Genomic DNA, 18365 nt, shown 5'->3' with positions numbered 1-18365 from the left:
TTGCAAGATAAAGCTTAGCGGAAATTAAATTCTGAAACGCACACGATAATGATGAGCAATCCAAACTAGTGAGTCAGTGAAATTAGGGGAAAGAAAAGAGAGAGAGAGAGCGAGAGCGAGACAAGAGAGAAGACACTCAAAGTGGGGGCGCCGGACGAGAACAGTCGGCAGGAGTGCGACTGATAAGCCCTCGGTCTTCCTCCACTGGATCTTCTTCGACTCTTGCCAAGGAACAGACAGGTGCTGATGGACATTGCACGAGAACTAAAGTTGATACGTTCACCGCTAGGCACTCAACTCACAGTCATCTGCATCTTCCACGTTAAGGTGCTAGATCCGCTGCCTAGACGAGTTGTGCTGGGGTGTTCCCTAACTGACGATCCGGATACAGTAAAACAGACAGGCTATGAACCCCTTCTAGAATTTGGATATGGGAATCCATGGTTAGACGCGGCTGATGATCCCCTATTATTGACTCGCCGAGGCAGGTCGCATGTCCATTCAGTGAGTTAATATCCTTTTTAGTCCTGACTATTTACTACCCAGTCGTGTTGGGGGGAAATAATGCCTCAGTGACTGACCTCTCTCGCAGCACGGACTGGCATGGCGTTACGGTGTAGCAGGAGAATTCTGATTCAAATTGCGCTACGGCATACGAGGCCCGCCCAATCGCACTTAGCTCGTACCTAGAGCTGGCTATTCGTCACCTACAGGGCGTGATCTGCATAGGACACAGTGTGATGTGGAATCATGGGCATGCATCGCAAGTTTACAAGTGCCTCTCTGCATGGATACCTGTCGTGACTATGGCCGTCACTAACAGACCCTGTTACGCCAGGCTGATCTACCTACCCCAGGATCCCTAATTTGCTCCAGATGGGGAGAAAACTGGAGATAAGTCCTGGACGTCACCACCGCATGAATAAGCATCCCCACTGCGGTGGATTTCTGGCGAAAACGGCGGATGCACAGTCGCAAACGAAGCCCAGTCCCCACCACCATGTCGAAAGACGATAATTCTGAACGCGGCCAGCTCCACACCAAAGAGGAGAAGCATTTACGTCTTCCTTACCCTGAGGGAGCCAGTCCACTAGAAAATGTCAAGCACAGGGCGGGGGGAGGCATGACCCAGTCACAGTTCAGGGCTCGGTTCCGAGTGCCGCCCGTGCCGGTTTGCCGATAAACTCTGGCAACAACCAGGACGATCCTGTGCGAAACTCTGTTTTTGCAATCCAGAACATCTGCGCCCTTCTTTTTAGGTATCCATGCTGATTCTGGCGGCCACCACCCAGCGGCCCGTGTTCCGAGCGGACGTTGCAGGTCCAAATATGATAGGTAACCATGCCGTCATCTATATTCATCTCGAGCGAGGACATGATTCGTGTCTTCAGTGCTGGCAATTGTGCAGTTCCTGCGCGAGCCCAAAGAGGTGACTCAACACGTGCCAAGACCAGCCCCATACCACATTCATGAGGAATGTTAGGATTCGTCAGAGCATGCTACCGACGGATCAAGGATGGTGCCGTGTATACGATCATGTTCTGGTAAGGATAAGGACCTATATTTAGGGATCCAAAATGCAATATTTGAGACTGTGGCCCCGGTGGGAAACTCATTGCACGGGCCATGCAAACGACGGTACATATGTTATGGTGGCCATAGCTCAAACTTCAAAGGCACGAGGGCGACCAAATGGAGCGAGGAGCATGTATGTCAATGCCGTCAGATGCTGGAGTAGCAAGGAAGAGCTGCCTACTAAGAACAAGCATGCTAGAGGCTTACTGTGTAGACGTACGCTTTCATCTTTGATCCCTAGATAACCGACTGGGTTCATCAGTAGGCACTCGTGTGTGAAAATCCACAGTGTATGTTTGCTCGCTGATAGTCCGTTGCAGGCGATAAGAGTAAAACACAGTTCTTATCGGTATACCTTTGTATACGCCTCCAATTCATCTCTATCTCGGCCATATCGTAGAGGGAGAGACACGCTCGGAATTGCGGAGATAAGCCCGACCCACCGCTCGGAAAGAATACCGAAATGGCTGTTGAATCTTCTGCCAGACAATAATCACAATCACGAAGTAGTCAACCCTGCGATATGATTCCTATATGATAAGTCAAGCGTAGTCCTTGATGCGAACGAAGGACTATATCCTTCATTGTGGTCGCAAAGGTGTACAGCATCAGATCTACTATGAATTGGGTGCTTACAGACACCTGCAGCATGCATCGTCCAATTAAAGAGCGTGTACGGAGTACTCTTGGCTGTGTTGAAGTATATGGCAGTTGAGATGCTTACAACTTACCTTCTAAATCACAATGAATGAGCCTTTCGGCTGTCAATAAATCCGGTCGTCATTAATGTCTCAGCCCCTGACCGCGCCATCAAATTTTCCGAAGGTGTCACAAATCAACCGAATCGGACCATTTTGCTTGCTTTTGGCCCGGCGCCGGCACGTGGAGGCCATCTCCTGCTAATGCAACTCGGAATCAGGGGATGCATCAAATTTATCGAACCGTTTTATGCTTTAGTGGCTGGTTGACAGAGGAACTTTCTTCTTGATAGGTTCCTTACCCCTTAACGAACTTACGCCTGGCCACTGACCGAATGACATGTGGGCCTGACTCGTCTAACCGAACGGTCCAATCCCGAACTATTAATCTCCGTTCGCTTGGATTCCTGGGACCCATGGATGGTGGCTTTAAGGCTTAGCCACGCGAGATTGTAAGTTAGTGATGAGATTTATGGCTGAGCAATACTCTTGTACCTGAAATAGACTGATTCTAAATCATTTCCTCTGTTGCAACAGCATTGCTTTCTGCTGCGTGTTCGCAAAGGGATAGATCTACAGGGTAAAAGTGCTAACTTCGCTGCAATAAGAAAGATCTGACTGTCCTTTATCCTGCTGTCTACATCGCATACCTCCTTTACTACACGTTTCAGCCTAGAGCTGCCATTTCGACATGTTCTCAGAGATCGCCGTTGCCTCCGGACTAGCTGTCCTCTACCTCTGCCACGTCAACCGTGGTATGACCGGTACACCGGAGGAAGTAAGCCGGCTGTCTCCTCATCGTTGGACTGTCGATGAAATCAAAGCAGCATACGAGGATTCTATCAAAAATCCAGTCGATGTGCAAAAGAGTCTTTCCCCGAAGCAGAACCGGCGCTACATTGTGGTCGGTGGGGCAGGTGCGTTCTAGCTATAAAGGCATCCTCATGATGTATTTCAATGAGACTGCCTTATGCGATTTCCATATTTACAGTTCCAAAGCTAACAGTTCCAGGCTTCGTGGGAAGTTGGATGGTCAACCATCTGCTCGCTCGCGGCGAAGACCCGTCGGCTATCCGTATCTTGGACCTTGCAGAACCTCGTCGCGAGATCCTCGACCAGGGTGTCGCTTTCTTCAAGACGAATATTGCCGACGAGAAGGCCGTGTCCACTGCTTTCGCACAACGTTGGCCGGAAGCTGTCGCTGATCGGCCCCTGACCGTCTTCCACAATGCCGCCGTGATCAGGCCTGGAGAGCGTCTCAAGACTTTCCTTCCCCGTTGCACCGACGTCAACGTGGGCGGCACAGTAAACGTCCTGGCTGCGGCGAAGAAAGCCGGCGCAAGCTGCCTCATCTCGACATCCTCAGGATCTGTCAGTCTCCGTAGTCAATCCTTCTGGATCGCACCCTGGAACAAGTCCCCCAAGGGTCATATCCAGGTAGTCGATGACTCGACCCCAGTCCCGGAAGAACACTACGACTTCTTCAGCAACTATGCCGTCTCCAAATCCAAGGCTGAGAAGATCGTCCGCGCTGCCGACGATCTCGAAGGAAACTTCCGCACAGGCTGCATCCGGCCGGCGAATGGCATCTACGGGATCGGCGACACGGAAGGCTCTCTCACCACATCATATCTCAGATCTGGCGGTTCCCCTGCGTAAGACAGCCCTACTAGCCTCCAGTAGTAACCTTTGCAGAAGATCAAACACTAACTACCCTATCAGCTGGCTCATCGACACCATGCAAAACTTCGTCAACGCCGAAAACGTCTCCATCGCCCACCTACTCTACGAACAGCGCCTTATCGAGCACACCAACAGTCCTACCACACTCCCCAATATCGGTGGCCAATCCTTCCTAGTCACAGATCCCAACCCTGCCCCCACCTACGGCGACGTCTATCGTCTCTTGCACACCCTCTCCAAAACACCCGCCAACTTCCCTCGCGTCCCACCCGTCCCTTTCCTCATCCTGTCCTACCTCATCGAATGGTACTCCTTCCTGCAGGTCGTTTACTTCCCCTGGCTCCCTAGAATCACCGGAGAAATCGCCAAGATGCAGCCTGCTCTTTTCTCCATCACAAATGTGCATTACATTGCGGATGATTCGCGCGCGCGCAAGTCGCCAGAACAGGGCGGGCTGGGGTATGCGCCTCCGATCACGACGATGTATGGTATGTGCAAGCACCTGGAGGTGTGGAACCGTGAGGCGGACCAGAAGAAGGTTGCGGAGGTTACAGAGGTTGCGGCAAAGGGGGTGATCAATGTGAGTGAGGAGGGAGTGGATGTGAATTTGGTGGTTCCTCCGGAGAAGTTGTAGTTCATTCTAAAATATCCATGAATGCTTGTTTGTATTCCAACAAATTGTATTACTATCGAGAATAACTATCATTCTATTGTCTTACTGCTGAACAATTCATCTGAATCCAACAACTTATGCGAATTTCATCCTACTCAATCAACTAAAACAAAGCACAACTACGCCCCACCTCAAGAAGGTATACTCCTCCCCTCACAACCTCGACAAAAACGTCACCTCCCCAGGCGCATGATACTCCGGAACCTTCATATCCAACGCCTTACCCGAGTAACCCAGATCCTCGGCCGTCAAGACAGCGCATTTCTCTCCGATAAGCAGGGCGGTCTAACACCCACCACACATTAGCATATAACCCACTTACTACAAAGAAAGGATGAAGGGAGGAAGAGGTGGGAAGGGGAAACTGACACTATAAGTATTACACCCCACATTATCCGGACAAATGGACAAATCAGCCACCTTGAGCCCCTGCACACCATGCACATTGAGTCGTTCATCGACGACTCCCCCATGCGGCGTGAGATTGTTGCCTTCGCGGGGCGCCATGCTGCAGGTTCCGAGGGAGTGCCAGGTTGTTTCGACGTGGCGTTGGACTGATCATCCATTCAGTCATTAGTCAGTTTAATGGTATGGGATTGTTAGAGGGAGGGGGCTGTGTAGGAAGGGATACGCACCCCACTTCTCAATATGTTCAATATCCTTCTTACTATACTTGATCTCCTCCCTTGTATCCTGCTTATTGGAGTTGAGCCTTGTAGGTGATGCGGGCGAAGTGCCCGGTTCGAGGGGTTGGGACCAGGAGCCTTTATTTCGGACACGGACACACACATAATGTTAGTAAGTATTCTTCTCATGGGGACTACTTCACCTAGTAGTCCTATATATATAGGAAAGAAGAAGGTGTGACGTACCATGTTGAATCCCAGCAGAAATATGGTTCGGCCCCGCATACGCCTTCGTCGTCTCCAGGTCCAAATCGAATGCTCGCGCGGGCGAGTCATACGAAAAGTGAGGGTGCATGCCTGTCACTTCACCTGCGTAGGCGCCCATCCGTCGGGCAGTCTCGCGCGACTTGATGTATCCCCAGACCATGGGGGCCATGTCGCGCTTGTCGTTCATGAAGCCGGCGTCGAAGTCGGGGCTTTCGTAGGGGTCGGCGGATTGGATGTGCGTGGAGCCCCGGGAGAAGGGGTATTCCTGTTGGTTGATTGATTAATGGGTGAGTTTAGGATTGGTGAAGATATAGAGGGAGGGATACTCACGAGGAAGTGGAACATGGTGAAGAATTTGCCTGGGGGCATGAGCATGTGGTCGCCGAACCAGCTATCAAATGTCAGTTGGTATCTTGTATATGTTTGGGGGTATGAGGGGATTGGTAGCTACCCAGCAATAACAGAGTAATGCATCACCGGCTTGTCCGGCTTATTCTTAAAGTAACTCTCCCAGCCTTTGTAAAAGTCATTCGTGGGCCAACTCTTCATCTCCTCTAGTTCCTTTGCATCCGGCCGGATTTTCACACCGGCTTCGATTCCATTCGTCGCTAGAGGTCCCGTGCCCTTGATGTTCCATTCCTCGAAGACCTTCTTCTGCACTTCGGGGTCTCCGCGGACAAAGTCATCGAAGGACTCAACTTCAGGCTTCGCCCGGAAGACGGAGAATGTCAGGTAGTGGTCTTGGAAGTTCCGTCCCACACCTGGGAGGTTCACGAGAGGCTGCACGCCAGCACGACGGAGCTTCTCGGGGTCACCGACACCAGACCTCTGGAGGATGAGAGGAGAGCTGAGGGTGCCGCCGCTGACGATGATCTGTTTGCGGGCTCTGAAGATGGTCCGCGGGGGATCGCGGCCTGCGAGGGGCTTGGTGGGAACGGTGGCGACGCCGACGGCGCGGCCGTTCTCAATGATTACTTTGTCTACTTTGGTGTTGCACTTGAGGTGCAGGTTGGAGTACTTGGCCCGGGTGCTGTGGACGTAGGCGTGGGCAGAGTCGCTGCGGCGGCCTGGATGTGGGTTATTAGTCTCTCTACTATCTATATGATGTGGGGATCATGTTGACATACCCGTGTCGCGGTTGATCCATTTCAGCCAGTGCTCGGCTCCGTGGCTGCACATGTTGTTAGCAGCAAGTTAGGTACACATTTACATTCGAGGTATAAGTGCCTCACCCTGTCTTCAGGTCCTGAAGATCATCCGTGACAGGAATGTCCTGCGACTCGGCAGCACGCAGGAAGTCTTGCATGATGGGATACGTGTAGTTTCCGAATGACACCTTGATGGGTCCATCGAAGCCATGGATGTCCCGGTTGTTGCAGGCCCGTTGGTATGTCTCGTGCTTTCTCATCAAGGGAAGAAGCTCGTCTGTCGTCCAGCCTTTGGCCTGGAAGTCGTCGTAATCGGAGGCAGAGGCTCGAGTGTACATCTACTTGACTGTTAGGGTGTATCGTGCTGTGCTAGATGGGGGTTGAGCAAGCATAGCTAACCATGAAGTTGATAGAACTGCCTCCTCCGAGAACATGGGCACATGGAACAACAGCCCGACGGCCATCAAGCCATTCCGAAGGCCGGGAGTAGTAGAAGGAAGCTGTCTTCGAGTCAAGCTTCATGTTCCGGGGGTAGATACCGGGGCGATAGACCCTAGGGCATGGTTAGGGGTAGCCCCGGGAAGTTAAGGTGACAATGTCCAACCTACCATGGGTTGTTCAGGTTGTCTTCACCAGCTTCGATCAGCAGGACCTGGAGATTATGGTCCAGGTTGGCAAGTCGACCGGCGATCACGCAGCCGGTGCTGCCACCACCGCAGACAATGATGTCCACTTCCTCTGGGATGGTCATGATGGGTATGATTGACTACGTATGGATAGTAGAAATTGTGAGTGGAAAAGCGTGTTATTCACAAAAAAAGATAGAAACTGCGGGGAATTGGCATCCCAGAGGCCGATTTATATGCTGGCAACCCTGCAAACCCATGATGCAGCACCTCCTCAACATGGTAGGCAATTCTATGGACCAAGATATACATCCCCGCACCACTATGTAGAACCCCTCTTGCATACGAGTCCTGACAAGGATGTGAACCAGCATTTGGACCGTCCAAGTCATACAAGGAACAAAGAGAACTGCGAGAGACTATGGTACACGGTATACAACCTTCATTTTGGTATAGAGGTACAAAAGTACAGAATGCTTCCCGCAGATTCCCCGCACGGCGAGAGGGGGTCGTGCATAGTGCATGCAGTGAGTTGTCTGAGATATATCGATATAAAAGGTGGATTAATCTATGTACGGGATGGACATACGGGAGCCTATTCTAATGGTGTATCTTGGCTCCTGCCGGTAATGGACGATTGGATTGAGTTTGCGACGGCAAAGAGCAGATCTTGACAGTGAGAACGCCAAGCAGGATGCCAATCGAGCAGGAGATGGTCTCGCCAGCCAGCGATCAGTTCAAACATGAAGCTCAGCGACAGCCCAAGCGTACCTTGTACAGGTCAGCTGGGAGCTTGCAGACCATCCTCCAATGGTTGCTGTCGCGGCGGACTGGGATAGAGAGACGAATCCGGCGCCAGGCCAAACGCAACACCAATCATCGAGGTGGATTGACCGGATAGCCACGGACGGAAAAATTGTTCCTTCTCACCCTCATTCCCAGGCATTAATTGCTTGTATTAAGCGGAGTCGCTTTTGTTGGCAACAGAGCTGAGGCAGTGGTGACGACGTGCCAATGGCCTCGATCTTGTCGTGGTGCGTGCGGGGAATGGCAAATGCTGGGTGTTTCCCCGCCTGCGGCCATCGCCACCAAGTCTTGTCCTAACGCCAATGATCATCCCAGTTGATTTTAACCATGGTCTTATATGGGCCGAATACAGCGTCGTCCTTGTCGTGTTCAACTTTGGGTCAGGCCCAATGACAACCGCAGAAGCTGCATTTTACGCCCCAGGCAGCTGGGTAACTCGCCCATTACCAAAGCGGCTTCTCTACCAAGCAATGCCCTCCTTTCACCCGGCCAACAGTGCGACTGCTTACACCCTGGTCGAGCGAGTCTCCGTCCTGAGAAATGTAGGTTGACGGAAAACCCCCTTTACTGCTGCGCATGCTGCTGCGCCAGTTGACGTCTCTGCTCCAAAATCTGCAAGCGCAGGCCCTCTGCAGCCAATTCCGTGTCGAGGATTGCACCAACACCACGCTTCCATGTCTCCTCCAGCCCCACAATTTCTCCCTTGTTGGCTTCCTGGGCGAGCTTTCTCTCCTTGTTCACTGACTCAGCGGCCACCTTCATCTCAGCCAGTTCCTTCTCAAGCCCCCGTAGGATGTCTTCCAACTGCGAATTGCCAATCAACCACGCGTTCTTTCCATTCTCTTCTAGCAGTGCCAGATTCTCGTGCCGCATTGACAAATGGGAGCTGGCCGTGTAAGCCTTCTGCAGTGTCCGTTGCCATTCCTCGAGGTCGGGGGTTCCGTCAGCGGCTTTAGCAGGAGCCTCAGGCGCTTCATAGCGGGAGAGGTCGATTCCGCCGGTCAAGGGCAATCCAGCAGCCTTGCGGTCCACCTCCTGTTGGATGAGAGGAGAAAACCGCGACTCAGGAAAAGCAGGAATGGACGGGTGGATAGTAGTTTTGGCATCCAACGAAAGTTCCGCAGCAATTAGCTTCTCTGCAGCTGCTCGTGCCTGGGTGGAAGGGGCCGGTTCGATGTCTAATGAAGGTCCACGCGTTAGATGGGAACTCATAGCAGAGGTAAGGCAGCTTACAAGGAAGTGAATCGTGGGATTCGTTGATGAGGGGCATGTTGACTTGAGCCTGCGTATTAGGACTGGTTAACGAGGAGCTAGAAGAGGCAGGGGCCAATGCGAAGTGATATCTTGTATAAGATCGGACAGTGCCAGCAGCAGCAGCTCGTCATGAGCGTCTCAGCTTTTGCGCCGAGCACAGGAGGGCGGTGAGTATTATTGGATGACTCAGCATTTTCTGCCGGAGATGATCCGGGGTGTTGGGGCTAAACCGTTTCGGGCCACCCAAGTATAGATGAATCTCGTCCAGCTGCGACAAAGACGTCTCCTTTCCTCCTTCATTCTCCACACGAACATCACTTTCCCGGATCTTTAGGCAAGGCGGGCCTCTTCTCCACTTCTCTGGAGGCTTAGCCTAGGCTTCTCTATCAGACGAGGTTCATGCGATCTACAGGGTCCCTTGTGACAGGGCAGGGCTGGTCCCTGACTGGCCAGTTCCCCGCCTATGACCTTGACAGAGTTGCAATGATGATGACTCAACCAGCCAACCGCATGTCATCCATCTTCAGAGCCGATGCTAAACTTCTATTCTTGCAGTTAGTCGACGCGGGGCTGGATAGAACATTCCTGATCAAGCTTAGCCACGGATGACGACGGGAACGGACCAGACCCTTTCTCCTACATTCCAATAGCCTTCTTCACCAATCGCGCCTCTTCCGCATCCTCCCCGCAAGGTTGCAGAGACCCTGCAGTGTCATCCCCGGAGCCGTCGTTGCAAATTAGCCGGGCATGCCTTGTGATAGCTCCTGCCTCGGTCGTTTCCTGCTTGCAATAAGAAGTGCGCATCCCCGTGGACAGGCTGAAGGCTCTCTGGCACTGCAACGCTCCTAGAGCTCATGCCTTATCTCGGTGGAATGGCGAACTTCAGGCTGGGTGTGGCTTTGGCCAGCAGCGTGGCAACAGCACTTGTGTTGCTGCAACTGTTCTCACTGTTTCAGCACCAGAGCCAGCCACTCATTGTCGGTACACAGCCTAAATGGGCGCACAGAGCTGCTGCAACCGAGGCAAGCAACGATGATATTTTCTTGCTAGGCGCAGGAAAGGCGGATATAACGGGGTAGACTACTTTTATCCTACCAGTGCTGCATGGATGCTGATACATTGTCTGCTAGGCCTGTTGTTGAGTTAGGGATGAATGGCTATGCTAGCTTGGACCAGATTGGGACTGGTCTTCGGCAGAGAATCTACTCTCGGGCTTTCATTGTGGCCAATAATGATAATCCCGATGACACTTTCATCTACCTTATCTTGGATGCTCTGACCGGGGACACTGCCGTGCGCCATGGTGTACTTGATGGCCTTGCTAGCCTGGGCAGCGACTATGCTCGATACACCGAGCAGAACGTCGCCCTTACTGGGACTCACTCTCATTCAGGCCCCGGTGCCTGGATGAATTACCTTCTTCCTCAAATCCCCACCAAAGGCTTTGATAAACAGAGCTATCAGGCGATTATTGATGGTGTCCTCCTCTCAATCAAGCGGGCCCATGAAGGTCTAGCACCCGGACGTCTCAGCTTTGGGTCCATTGACCTAGAAGATGCCAACATCAATAGAAGCCCCTACGCTTATGACGCCAATCCTGCAGAAGAGAAAGCTCGGTACTCGGCGAATGTGGACAAGACGCTGACTTTGTTGAGATTTGATCGAGAATCCGACAACAAGACCACTGCCATACTGACCTTCTTCCCCGTACATGGTACATCTTTATACAATAATAATACCCTGATCACCGGGGACAACAAGGGTGTGGCCGCGTGGCTCTTTGAGCGCAGTGTCAAAGGCGACCAAAAATTCTCCGATGACTTTGTCGCAGGCTTTTCTCAGTCAAATGTCGGCGATACCAGCCCGAATGTGTTAGGAGCTTGGTGTGAGGATGGCTCTGAACAACAATGCCGATATGAAGATAGCACCTGTGGCGGGAAGACGGAGGATTGCCACGGCCGTGGACCTTATTTTCGCGAGAAGGACAACGGCGCAAAGAGCTGCTTCGAGATTGGACGGCGACAATACGCGGCTGCGAAAGAACTCTACGCCAATTTAGATTCCAATCCTGTTCGGATTCTTTCAGGCGCCGATGTCCGCTCATTCCATACTTATCAGGACCTGTCCAATTACACTTTTACGTCGCCGTTTAATGGTAGTACTCTAAAGACGTGTCCTGCCGCATTGGGATTCTCGTTTGCAGCCGGCACCACGGACGGGCCAGGATTCTTCGACTTCACCCAGAATGGCACGGGACCAGCCGATTCTAACCCTCTGTGGTATGTTGCTCGCGCTTTCTTGCACCAGCCGTCAAAAGAGCAGCAGGCGTGTCAAGCGCCGAAGCAAGTCCTTCTCGATGTGGGACCAATCACACAGCCGTACGCCTGGACACCTAATATTGTGGACATTCAGGTCCTGAGAGTGGGTCAGCTATTCATTGTCATCTCGACAAGCGAAGCCACCACCATGTCTGGGAGACGTTGGAAAGAAGCGATTGGTAGCTCTGCGAAAGAAGTTCTTGGAGTGGCAGACCCTCTGGTGGTTCTAGGTGCGCCGTCCAACAGCTATGCTCATTACGTAGCCACGGAGGAGGAATACGGAGTGCAGCGCTACGAAGGGGCCTCGACTCTGTACGGCCCCAATACACTTGCAGCATACATCAACCTAACCCTTACGTATTTGCCGTACCTGGGCAAGTCAGCCCAGGCGGGCAGCCTGCCGTCGCTATCCTCCGGGAAGATACCTCCCGTCAATACCAACAAGTCACTAAGCTTTATTCCCTCAGTTATATATGACGGATCACCAATCAGCAAAGCATTTGGGGATATTGTATCCTCGTCGGCAAATGTCACTTACGGGCCTGGAGACATGGTAAATGTCACATTTGTGGGGGCAAACCCCCGCAATAACCTACGACAAGAGTCGACCTTTGCGGCTGTGGAGAGGTACAACTCAGCTACCGGGTCATGGGATGTTGTGCGTACTGACAGCGACTGGAACCTTCTGTATAACTGGGAGAGAACGAGTACGATTTTGGGGTATAGCGAGGTCACTCTCCAATGGCAGATCGAGGACGAGTATTATGACACGGGGAATCCAAATCCCATTCAGAGTGGAACATATCGTCTCCACTATTACGGCGACTCAAGAAGTGTGCAAGGTAAGATATCGTCCTTTGAGGGAATAAGCGAAGCGTTTACGGTTGCAGTCGGCTGAGGGCTGGCCTATACTATCTTGGTGGAGGCTGGCTCAAGTGGCAAGGAGTGAGGCTTATGGGACGGAACCAGGACGTATATGAAAGTAGGAATAATCTAACAGTAGCATGGGACTATAGCCAAGTCAATATTATTCATTTTCTCGCAATGGATATTTCGATCTCTTGCTGCTTGGTGGTTGGCTGCATCTCAGCCAGTCAAGCCGTGCCCTGGCTGGCACAAGAAGGTGGCTTAGCTTGTGAGGCGTATGCTCGGACATGGCGAGATCCATTCATAAGAGCTCAGTAGAAAGATTGGTATGATCCACTGTTCTGCAAGACTTGACACGGTTGCCAATGAATGGGAAATGTTGCCCAACCGGGGCGGGTGCTGCAACATCCCAGCCGTCACTTCTTTGTCGCGCGCCAACTCGACTCTCGCCAGCCAACCGATCCCAACTTCGAGTCCCACAACAGCAAACTGGACTGTCGGAGTGTTTCATGTCAAGCTGCACTTGATGACGGTCCAGGCCGTGGCATAAACTAAATAAAGAGATGACGGGTGGGCGCTTTCATCGCTTGGCTTTCTTAAACACGGTCTTTCTCTTGTCTAACCCTCATTCGCTCTGCATCATCCATCTTCTTGATTGTCCTTCTTTACTATTTCCTCACCTTCACTCTTTCGATGTTTCTAGATATTAATTGGAGTCAAAGATGAATCTCTGTCGCTTCTGAACTTGCCAATACATGTCAATGCAGCGTGGTCAGCTATTTATCTTTGCATACTCTCTTTGACTGCTCGTTTATTTGTCCTCTTTACATCTCCTTGACATACATACATAATCTTGAATCAATACTATTTCGACTGCATAATTCCACCAGCAGACGAGATAATGTCGCTCATACCAGTGATCCTCGTGACCTTCTTCCTGGTCTTTTGCTGTGCGGCTGGTCCGATTGCTCCTTTTGCTGCCAAGAGAGACCTGGAGTCGCGCTCCCCATCTCCTTCGCTCACTACACCTTATATGCACGTTGCCAGTCCTTCGGTCGATGACGATGACGACGATGAGATCAACGCTTTGACTGTAGTTCCGGTTACACCCTCCAGTCTGCCTCAGACTGCATCCAGCTCTAGCACTACCGTTGAGCCGGCGTCATCCAGCTCAGCTGCGTTCGTTCAGGTATCTCCGACTACTTCTACTCATGTCGACTCAACTACCTCTCTCTTCGAGTCTTCCTCTGCAGCTACACACTCGTTATCTACAAGTGTCTCATCAGACAGCACCGTGACTATCTTGTCGCTGACTTCAACGACTACAACTACAACTACTACCACAACTACACCTTCATCTTCAGCACCCTACTCGCCTCCCGCGAGTGCAGTTCCAAGCTCTCATACGACAAGTTCTTCGTCGCAGGTGGTGCATATCACAATACGCTCCAGCACTCATTCAGAGAGCTCCCATATTGTAACTCCCTCAAGTGCCATGCCGGGAGGTCCAATGGAAGCCTCGTCATCTCACGCAGCAACTTCTTCTCACATCCTGCACGAGACGTCATCCTCTACTGCCAGAGTATCACACTCCTCCAGCACAGCAGCAGAGATGTCAAAAGCATCTCCATCACCCCAGGTGACAATCGCATCATCTAGTAAACTACTACATTCCTCAACTATTGCACCCGCATCATCAAGCGCTGCTCCAGAGAGCACTACATCATCCCACACCTCCGAGACATCAACGTCCACCAGCTTCACGATTGGAGTCATCACGCCTCTCCCAGAAGCCAGTACCAGCTCTTCCTCAATGCCCGAAATGTCATCCTCCACCTCACACTCCAGCGAGAGCACAACAACTACAGCCGAGGACACCTCATCAACACCCACTGAAAGTCAGACAACCACACCAAGCTCCCACACAGCCAAACCCTTCATCGGGGTGACCATACCCACGACAAGCACAACCACAACCAAGACCACCCAGACAACAAACCGAGTGGATACAACCACAACAACCACCCCCACACCAGAAACAGAAGACGCCACCACAACCACAACTACAACCTCAGCCCCAACCCCAGTCGTCGTACTAGTCACACCCGAAGGATCAACAACAGTCATTGGAACCTCCTCCTTCATACCCTCTAACCCAGACACCACATCAACATCCACATCATCCCTCACAACAATCAACCCAACCACAACCCCAACCACCCTCCACTCCACATCAACAACCATGCAAACAATCTACGTAGTAATCACAGATACACCCACCTCCGAACAAACCTATGATTCCACCACCATTGCTACTGCTATCGTTACTGTGGTTGATAAACCCACCCCAACTTCGGAAACTGTCCCTACCACTACCACCACATCAACAACAACATCTGAGGGAGAGAAAATGTCGACGACGACGACAACGACGACTCCGTTAGATGCAGAGCAAACGTCAACGAAATCTACTGGGGAGGATGTGTCCACGTCCATACCTACGGTAACTTCGTCCCTGTCTAGTGAATCGGGTGATGTTCTTAGGATTGTGCCTGTGACGCTTACGGGTCCTGTTACTGTTACTGTTACGGTGACGGAGAGGGAGAGGGAGACTGTGACTGTGACGGAGAAGGAGAAGGAGAAGGAGACGGTGACTAGGACGGAGACTGTTACGGAGAGGGTTACGGAGACGGAGAGTGTGAGTACTTGATTTAGTTGTTATGTGAATTAACTGGTTAGGAGTGATTATAGATATAAGTAATAATGAACTTGACATATAATTCCAGGTTTGATCCCGATTGGTTGGCTTATGTTGTTTATTTTGTAGTAGTATACATCAGTCACTTTATTCACATTGTTATTTGTCATCTCTCTCATTCGAGATACTTCCAACATATCAAATCATATCATCCATCCACCCATGCAACAACCCAGATACAGGTATCATCACAAAAGATAACACAGCCAAACAGTCAATGAAACACTCTATAATAATACACACAAAGATATAGACACCAAGGCCGTTCAATCGTACTCCCGCCCCAAATAGTACACACACTGAACTCCGTCGCCACCCCAGCTTTGCTAACAATCAGTATCCCGCCTCCCAAACGAATAAAGCAATCGGTATCCCATTCCAGAAACTCCAGCTATAAATGATGCGAAATAAGTCAGCTTCAAAAATGCCTTCGTGTCCATTACAGTTCGGATAACATGCCCCCTGCTTCGGCAAACTTGGCCTGGTATTCTTTCAGACTGGCCCATTGGCGCAGCTCTTCTTCGTCGCGGCTGTGATCGCTCAAATAGCTGATGGATTGTCGGTGGACCTCGGGACTGGATCCGCTTTTGCCCTGGCTAGATCCGGATTTGAACCCCTCTAGGCGTACAAGAGTATCAATGAACGCGCGAAGGTAAGCTTCGGCTTCTGCGGATGTTAAAGGTTGGGGACCAGAAGTGGAGGGCGTGATCATGCTATGGTGCGGGAAGTTGAGTAATGTGGAGGCGATTTGGCGGATTTTAGCGGTCTATGAAGGGGTCAGTTCTCCCGGTTCAAGTTGAAGGAAACACAGGGTGCATACGAAACTGCCGCCGTTGGGTTCCATACTACTCTCGTTGACCGATTGCAACAAGATGAATAGATCCCGGATCACCACCCGACGCTCTTCTGCCATCATCCTCCCAATATAATCTGATTGGGCTTCCGCATCGTATGTGTCTAGACTTTGCGGCGGCTCACCTTCAACCTTAATCGTAGTTCTGGGGCTGACAGGAATTTGCTGGTCGGATTGTTTTCGCTGCATTTTCCACGCCCCGTACAAGGTCCAATATTTCTCTACCAAGTATGATCGGGTGCCCAACTGGCTCGCGTAGATGTTCGCCTTTTGAATCTGAAGTTGCATATGGCGCTTACGAGCCCGCGGATCCTCCACAGGAGGTGTAGTCTCGTATTGGCCATGCCCGTTGCCCATTTCGGGATCTTGAGATAGCTGGATAGCCAATTCTCTTGGAACATTAGATAAGCCAGATTTAGCCTTTTGCAGACATTCCCACACAAGAGAGCGCTGCCGTTCCCAATCAAAGACCTGGCCGCTCCCAAACGCAGTCTCCCAGGCGGAGAGAGTATTATACGAACTGAACACCCGGACGTTGGCGTTGAAGCCCACCAGAAGAGAAATCCGATCAGATGGTTGTGGTTCAACATGTGTGGAGAAGATATACTCATCATCCACTTCGAGCGGCAAGGGAGGATAGCGCGAAGTCGGAGTTTCAGGAGGCACATGGATAGTCACGTCACCGGAGCCAAGCTGCTGCAGCGTCCGGTAGCCGGCGATGGTGGTGTAGAATAAGCGTCGTCCGAGCTCCTGCTCGATGATGTCGACGTGAAGATCGGCGGTCGCGCCGCCAAAAGGATCTTGCGAATAACGCGACGAGGAAGAGGGGCTTGGCGGAGTCATTGCCCGAAAGTGATTCGACTGCCGAGAAAGGTCATACACATGGATCATAGTAAGGCATTCCGCGAAATATGCGCGACATCGGCGCATGTGCCAGACATATCCTGCGCAAAGTCCAAGGAAATAGCTAGTTGCGGCATCGTACACTGTCGCGCTTCGATCCAGATAGCCGTAGCCCCTAGCTTGGACTGCAACATCATGGCATCGCCTGACCAATGCCATCGAGTGTGGAAATGCTGCCTTCTCCGCCTCCGTCTTCAGATGCCGCTTGGGCCTCCGCGGAAAGGACGCCACCAGTGTCCCGACCATGGCGGCCGTGAGGGCCAAAAAGGTAGGGTTAGAAAGGTCATCTCGCCGCTCCAATGCGGCGCGGAACGTGGGCTCATGAGGGACAGGAACTAAGGGATGGATGTAGGTGAAAAAATCGTCTATTAATAGCCACAGGGTCGGCATAGAACAAATGGACTCCGCCGACAAAGGTGCTGGGGTGGACGAGGGGATGGTGGTGCTCCCCACTGACCCGGGAGGACCCGGGGTAGCATGGTCTGATGGACTTGGGGAGCCTGCAGGGGACTCTGCTAGTTTTTGCTTTTTGAATGCTTCTGCATGGCGGTTAGGGGGACCGCGACGTCGACTCGGTCGTTCATAAGTGCAAGGGATGTCCAAGCTTGCGCATGACCGACAAGGTGGTCCGCTGGTGTCGCACTGAGCAGAGTTAGCCAACACTGCACTTTTATCATGGACAGTGACAGCTGCATGTAGTATACCTTCACTTTTCGAATACTACAGGCGTCACAAGCCTTACGCAGTCTGGTTCGTTGGTCCATGAGCATGTAAAGGACACAGCGGATATCCCCATGCTAATTTAAATCGCATTCAGAAGCCTAGAACATAGGGTAGTTGTCGCGGACCCGGACCAGGACGTCCGCGCATACTACACCACAAGATGCTGGACAGAGCAGCACTGTCGAGTGCGGGTCGGAGACGGATAGCGGGATAATGACGAAGGAAACCTGGAGAAGATGCAGCAGGAATGACTAGTAGTAGTTAAGGTAGGCCGATAGTCCCGGGCACTAGCGAGTAACAGCACCTCGGAGAGGAGGGGGGCACCAGGGGGGTGAAGTAGAATAGAGAGTGCTAGTGCACGAAGACCGTACAATCGGGCGAACGGTCCAGTTGTTGTGGGGGAAATTGGAAGGATGATCGCCCGAACGAGGCTCGAAGATTATTAAGGGACGGCGGTTTAGTCTAGAAGGGTTGGATTGGAAGATGGCAAGACTAGAATCGCCGGTTTTCGCACGACCGTTCAACTTTTGAGTTTTAAGATTATGAGCAGTGAGCCCAAAAGAAGCGACCCCAGAGTGACCTAATG

The 18365-nt window shown here is 51.7% G+C and overlaps 7 protein-coding genes across 7 annotated transcripts; 4 read left to right on the top strand and 3 right to left on the bottom strand.

Moving 5' to 3' along the window:
* Window positions 1–2498: 2498 nt before the first annotated feature.
* On the top strand, window positions 2499–4590 carry BO88DRAFT_433460 (putative 3-beta hydroxysteroid dehydrogenase/isomerase family protein; the record flags this gene model as incomplete). Its single annotated transcript, XM_025709423.1, has 4 exons — window positions 2499–2746; window positions 2811–3190; window positions 3286–3928; window positions 3996–4590. The coding sequence occupies exons 2-4, from the start codon at window positions 2965–2967 to the stop codon at window positions 4588–4590; spliced, it is 1464 nt and encodes a 487-aa protein (XP_025565276.1). The 5' UTR covers window positions 2499–2746; window positions 2811–2964.
* Window positions 4591–4686: 96 nt separating this feature from the next.
* On the bottom strand, window positions 4687–7495 carry BO88DRAFT_231153 (GMC family oxidoreductase). Its single transcript, XM_025702063.1, has 10 exons — window positions 7279–7495; window positions 7070–7223; window positions 6755–7008; window positions 6650–6693; window positions 5974–6589; window positions 5853–5913; window positions 5502–5787; window positions 5265–5393; window positions 4999–5183; window positions 4687–4914 (listed from the first exon to the last, which is right to left on the bottom strand). The coding sequence occupies exons 1-10, from the start codon at window positions 7419–7421 to the stop codon at window positions 4783–4785; spliced, it is 2004 nt and encodes a 667-aa protein (XP_025565275.1). The 5' UTR covers window positions 7422–7495; the 3' UTR covers window positions 4687–4782.
* On the top strand, window positions 7245–8258 carry BO88DRAFT_231235 (uncharacterized protein). Its single transcript, XM_025702064.1, has one exon. It carries the CDS (start codon window positions 7443–7445, stop codon window positions 7968–7970), a length of 528 nt encoding a protein of 175 aa, XP_025565274.1. The 5' UTR covers window positions 7245–7442; the 3' UTR covers window positions 7971–8258.
* A 409-nt stretch (window positions 8259–8667) lies between these two features.
* Window positions 8668–9373, bottom strand: BO88DRAFT_451168 (pre-mRNA-splicing factor SPF27 family protein; the record flags this gene model as incomplete). Its single annotated transcript, XM_025710618.1, has 2 exons — window positions 8668–9281; window positions 9337–9373. The coding sequence occupies 2 exons, from the start codon at window positions 9371–9373 to the stop codon at window positions 8668–8670; spliced, it is 651 nt and encodes a 216-aa protein (XP_025565273.1).
* Window positions 9374–10211: 838 nt separating this feature from the next.
* On the top strand, window positions 10212–12573 carry BO88DRAFT_423371 (neutral/alkaline ceramidase; the record flags this gene model as incomplete). Its single annotated transcript, XM_025708643.1, has 2 exons — window positions 10212–10432; window positions 10488–12573. The coding sequence occupies 2 exons, from the start codon at window positions 10212–10214 to the stop codon at window positions 12571–12573; spliced, it is 2307 nt and encodes a 768-aa protein (XP_025565272.1).
* Window positions 12574–13443: 870 nt separating this feature from the next.
* On the top strand, window positions 13444–15252 carry BO88DRAFT_478188 (uncharacterized protein; the record flags this gene model as incomplete). Its single annotated transcript, XM_025711986.1, has 1 exon — window positions 13444–15252. One exon carries the CDS (start codon window positions 13444–13446, stop codon window positions 15250–15252), a length of 1809 nt encoding a protein of 602 aa, XP_025565271.1.
* Window positions 15253–15646: 394 nt separating this feature from the next.
* BO88DRAFT_231138 (uncharacterized protein) lies at window positions 15647–18192 on the bottom strand. Its single transcript, XM_025702062.1, has 3 exons — window positions 17761–18192; window positions 16121–17698; window positions 15647–16066 (listed from the first exon to the last, which is right to left on the bottom strand). The coding sequence occupies exons 1-3, from the start codon at window positions 17824–17826 to the stop codon at window positions 15740–15742; spliced, it is 1971 nt and encodes a 656-aa protein (XP_025565270.1). The 5' UTR covers window positions 17827–18192; the 3' UTR covers window positions 15647–15739.
* Window positions 18193–18365: the final 173 nt, after the last annotated feature.

Source organism: Aspergillus vadensis (genome assembly GCF_003184925.1).
Source record: "Aspergillus vadensis CBS 113365 unplaced genomic scaffold BO88scaffold_5, whole genome shotgun sequence".
Taxonomy (NCBI): Eukaryota; Fungi; Ascomycota; class Eurotiomycetes; order Eurotiales; family Aspergillaceae; genus Aspergillus; species Aspergillus vadensis.
The sequence above is the reverse complement of the archived record's forward strand: the minus strand, read 5'-3'. Positions and strand labels throughout refer to the sequence as shown.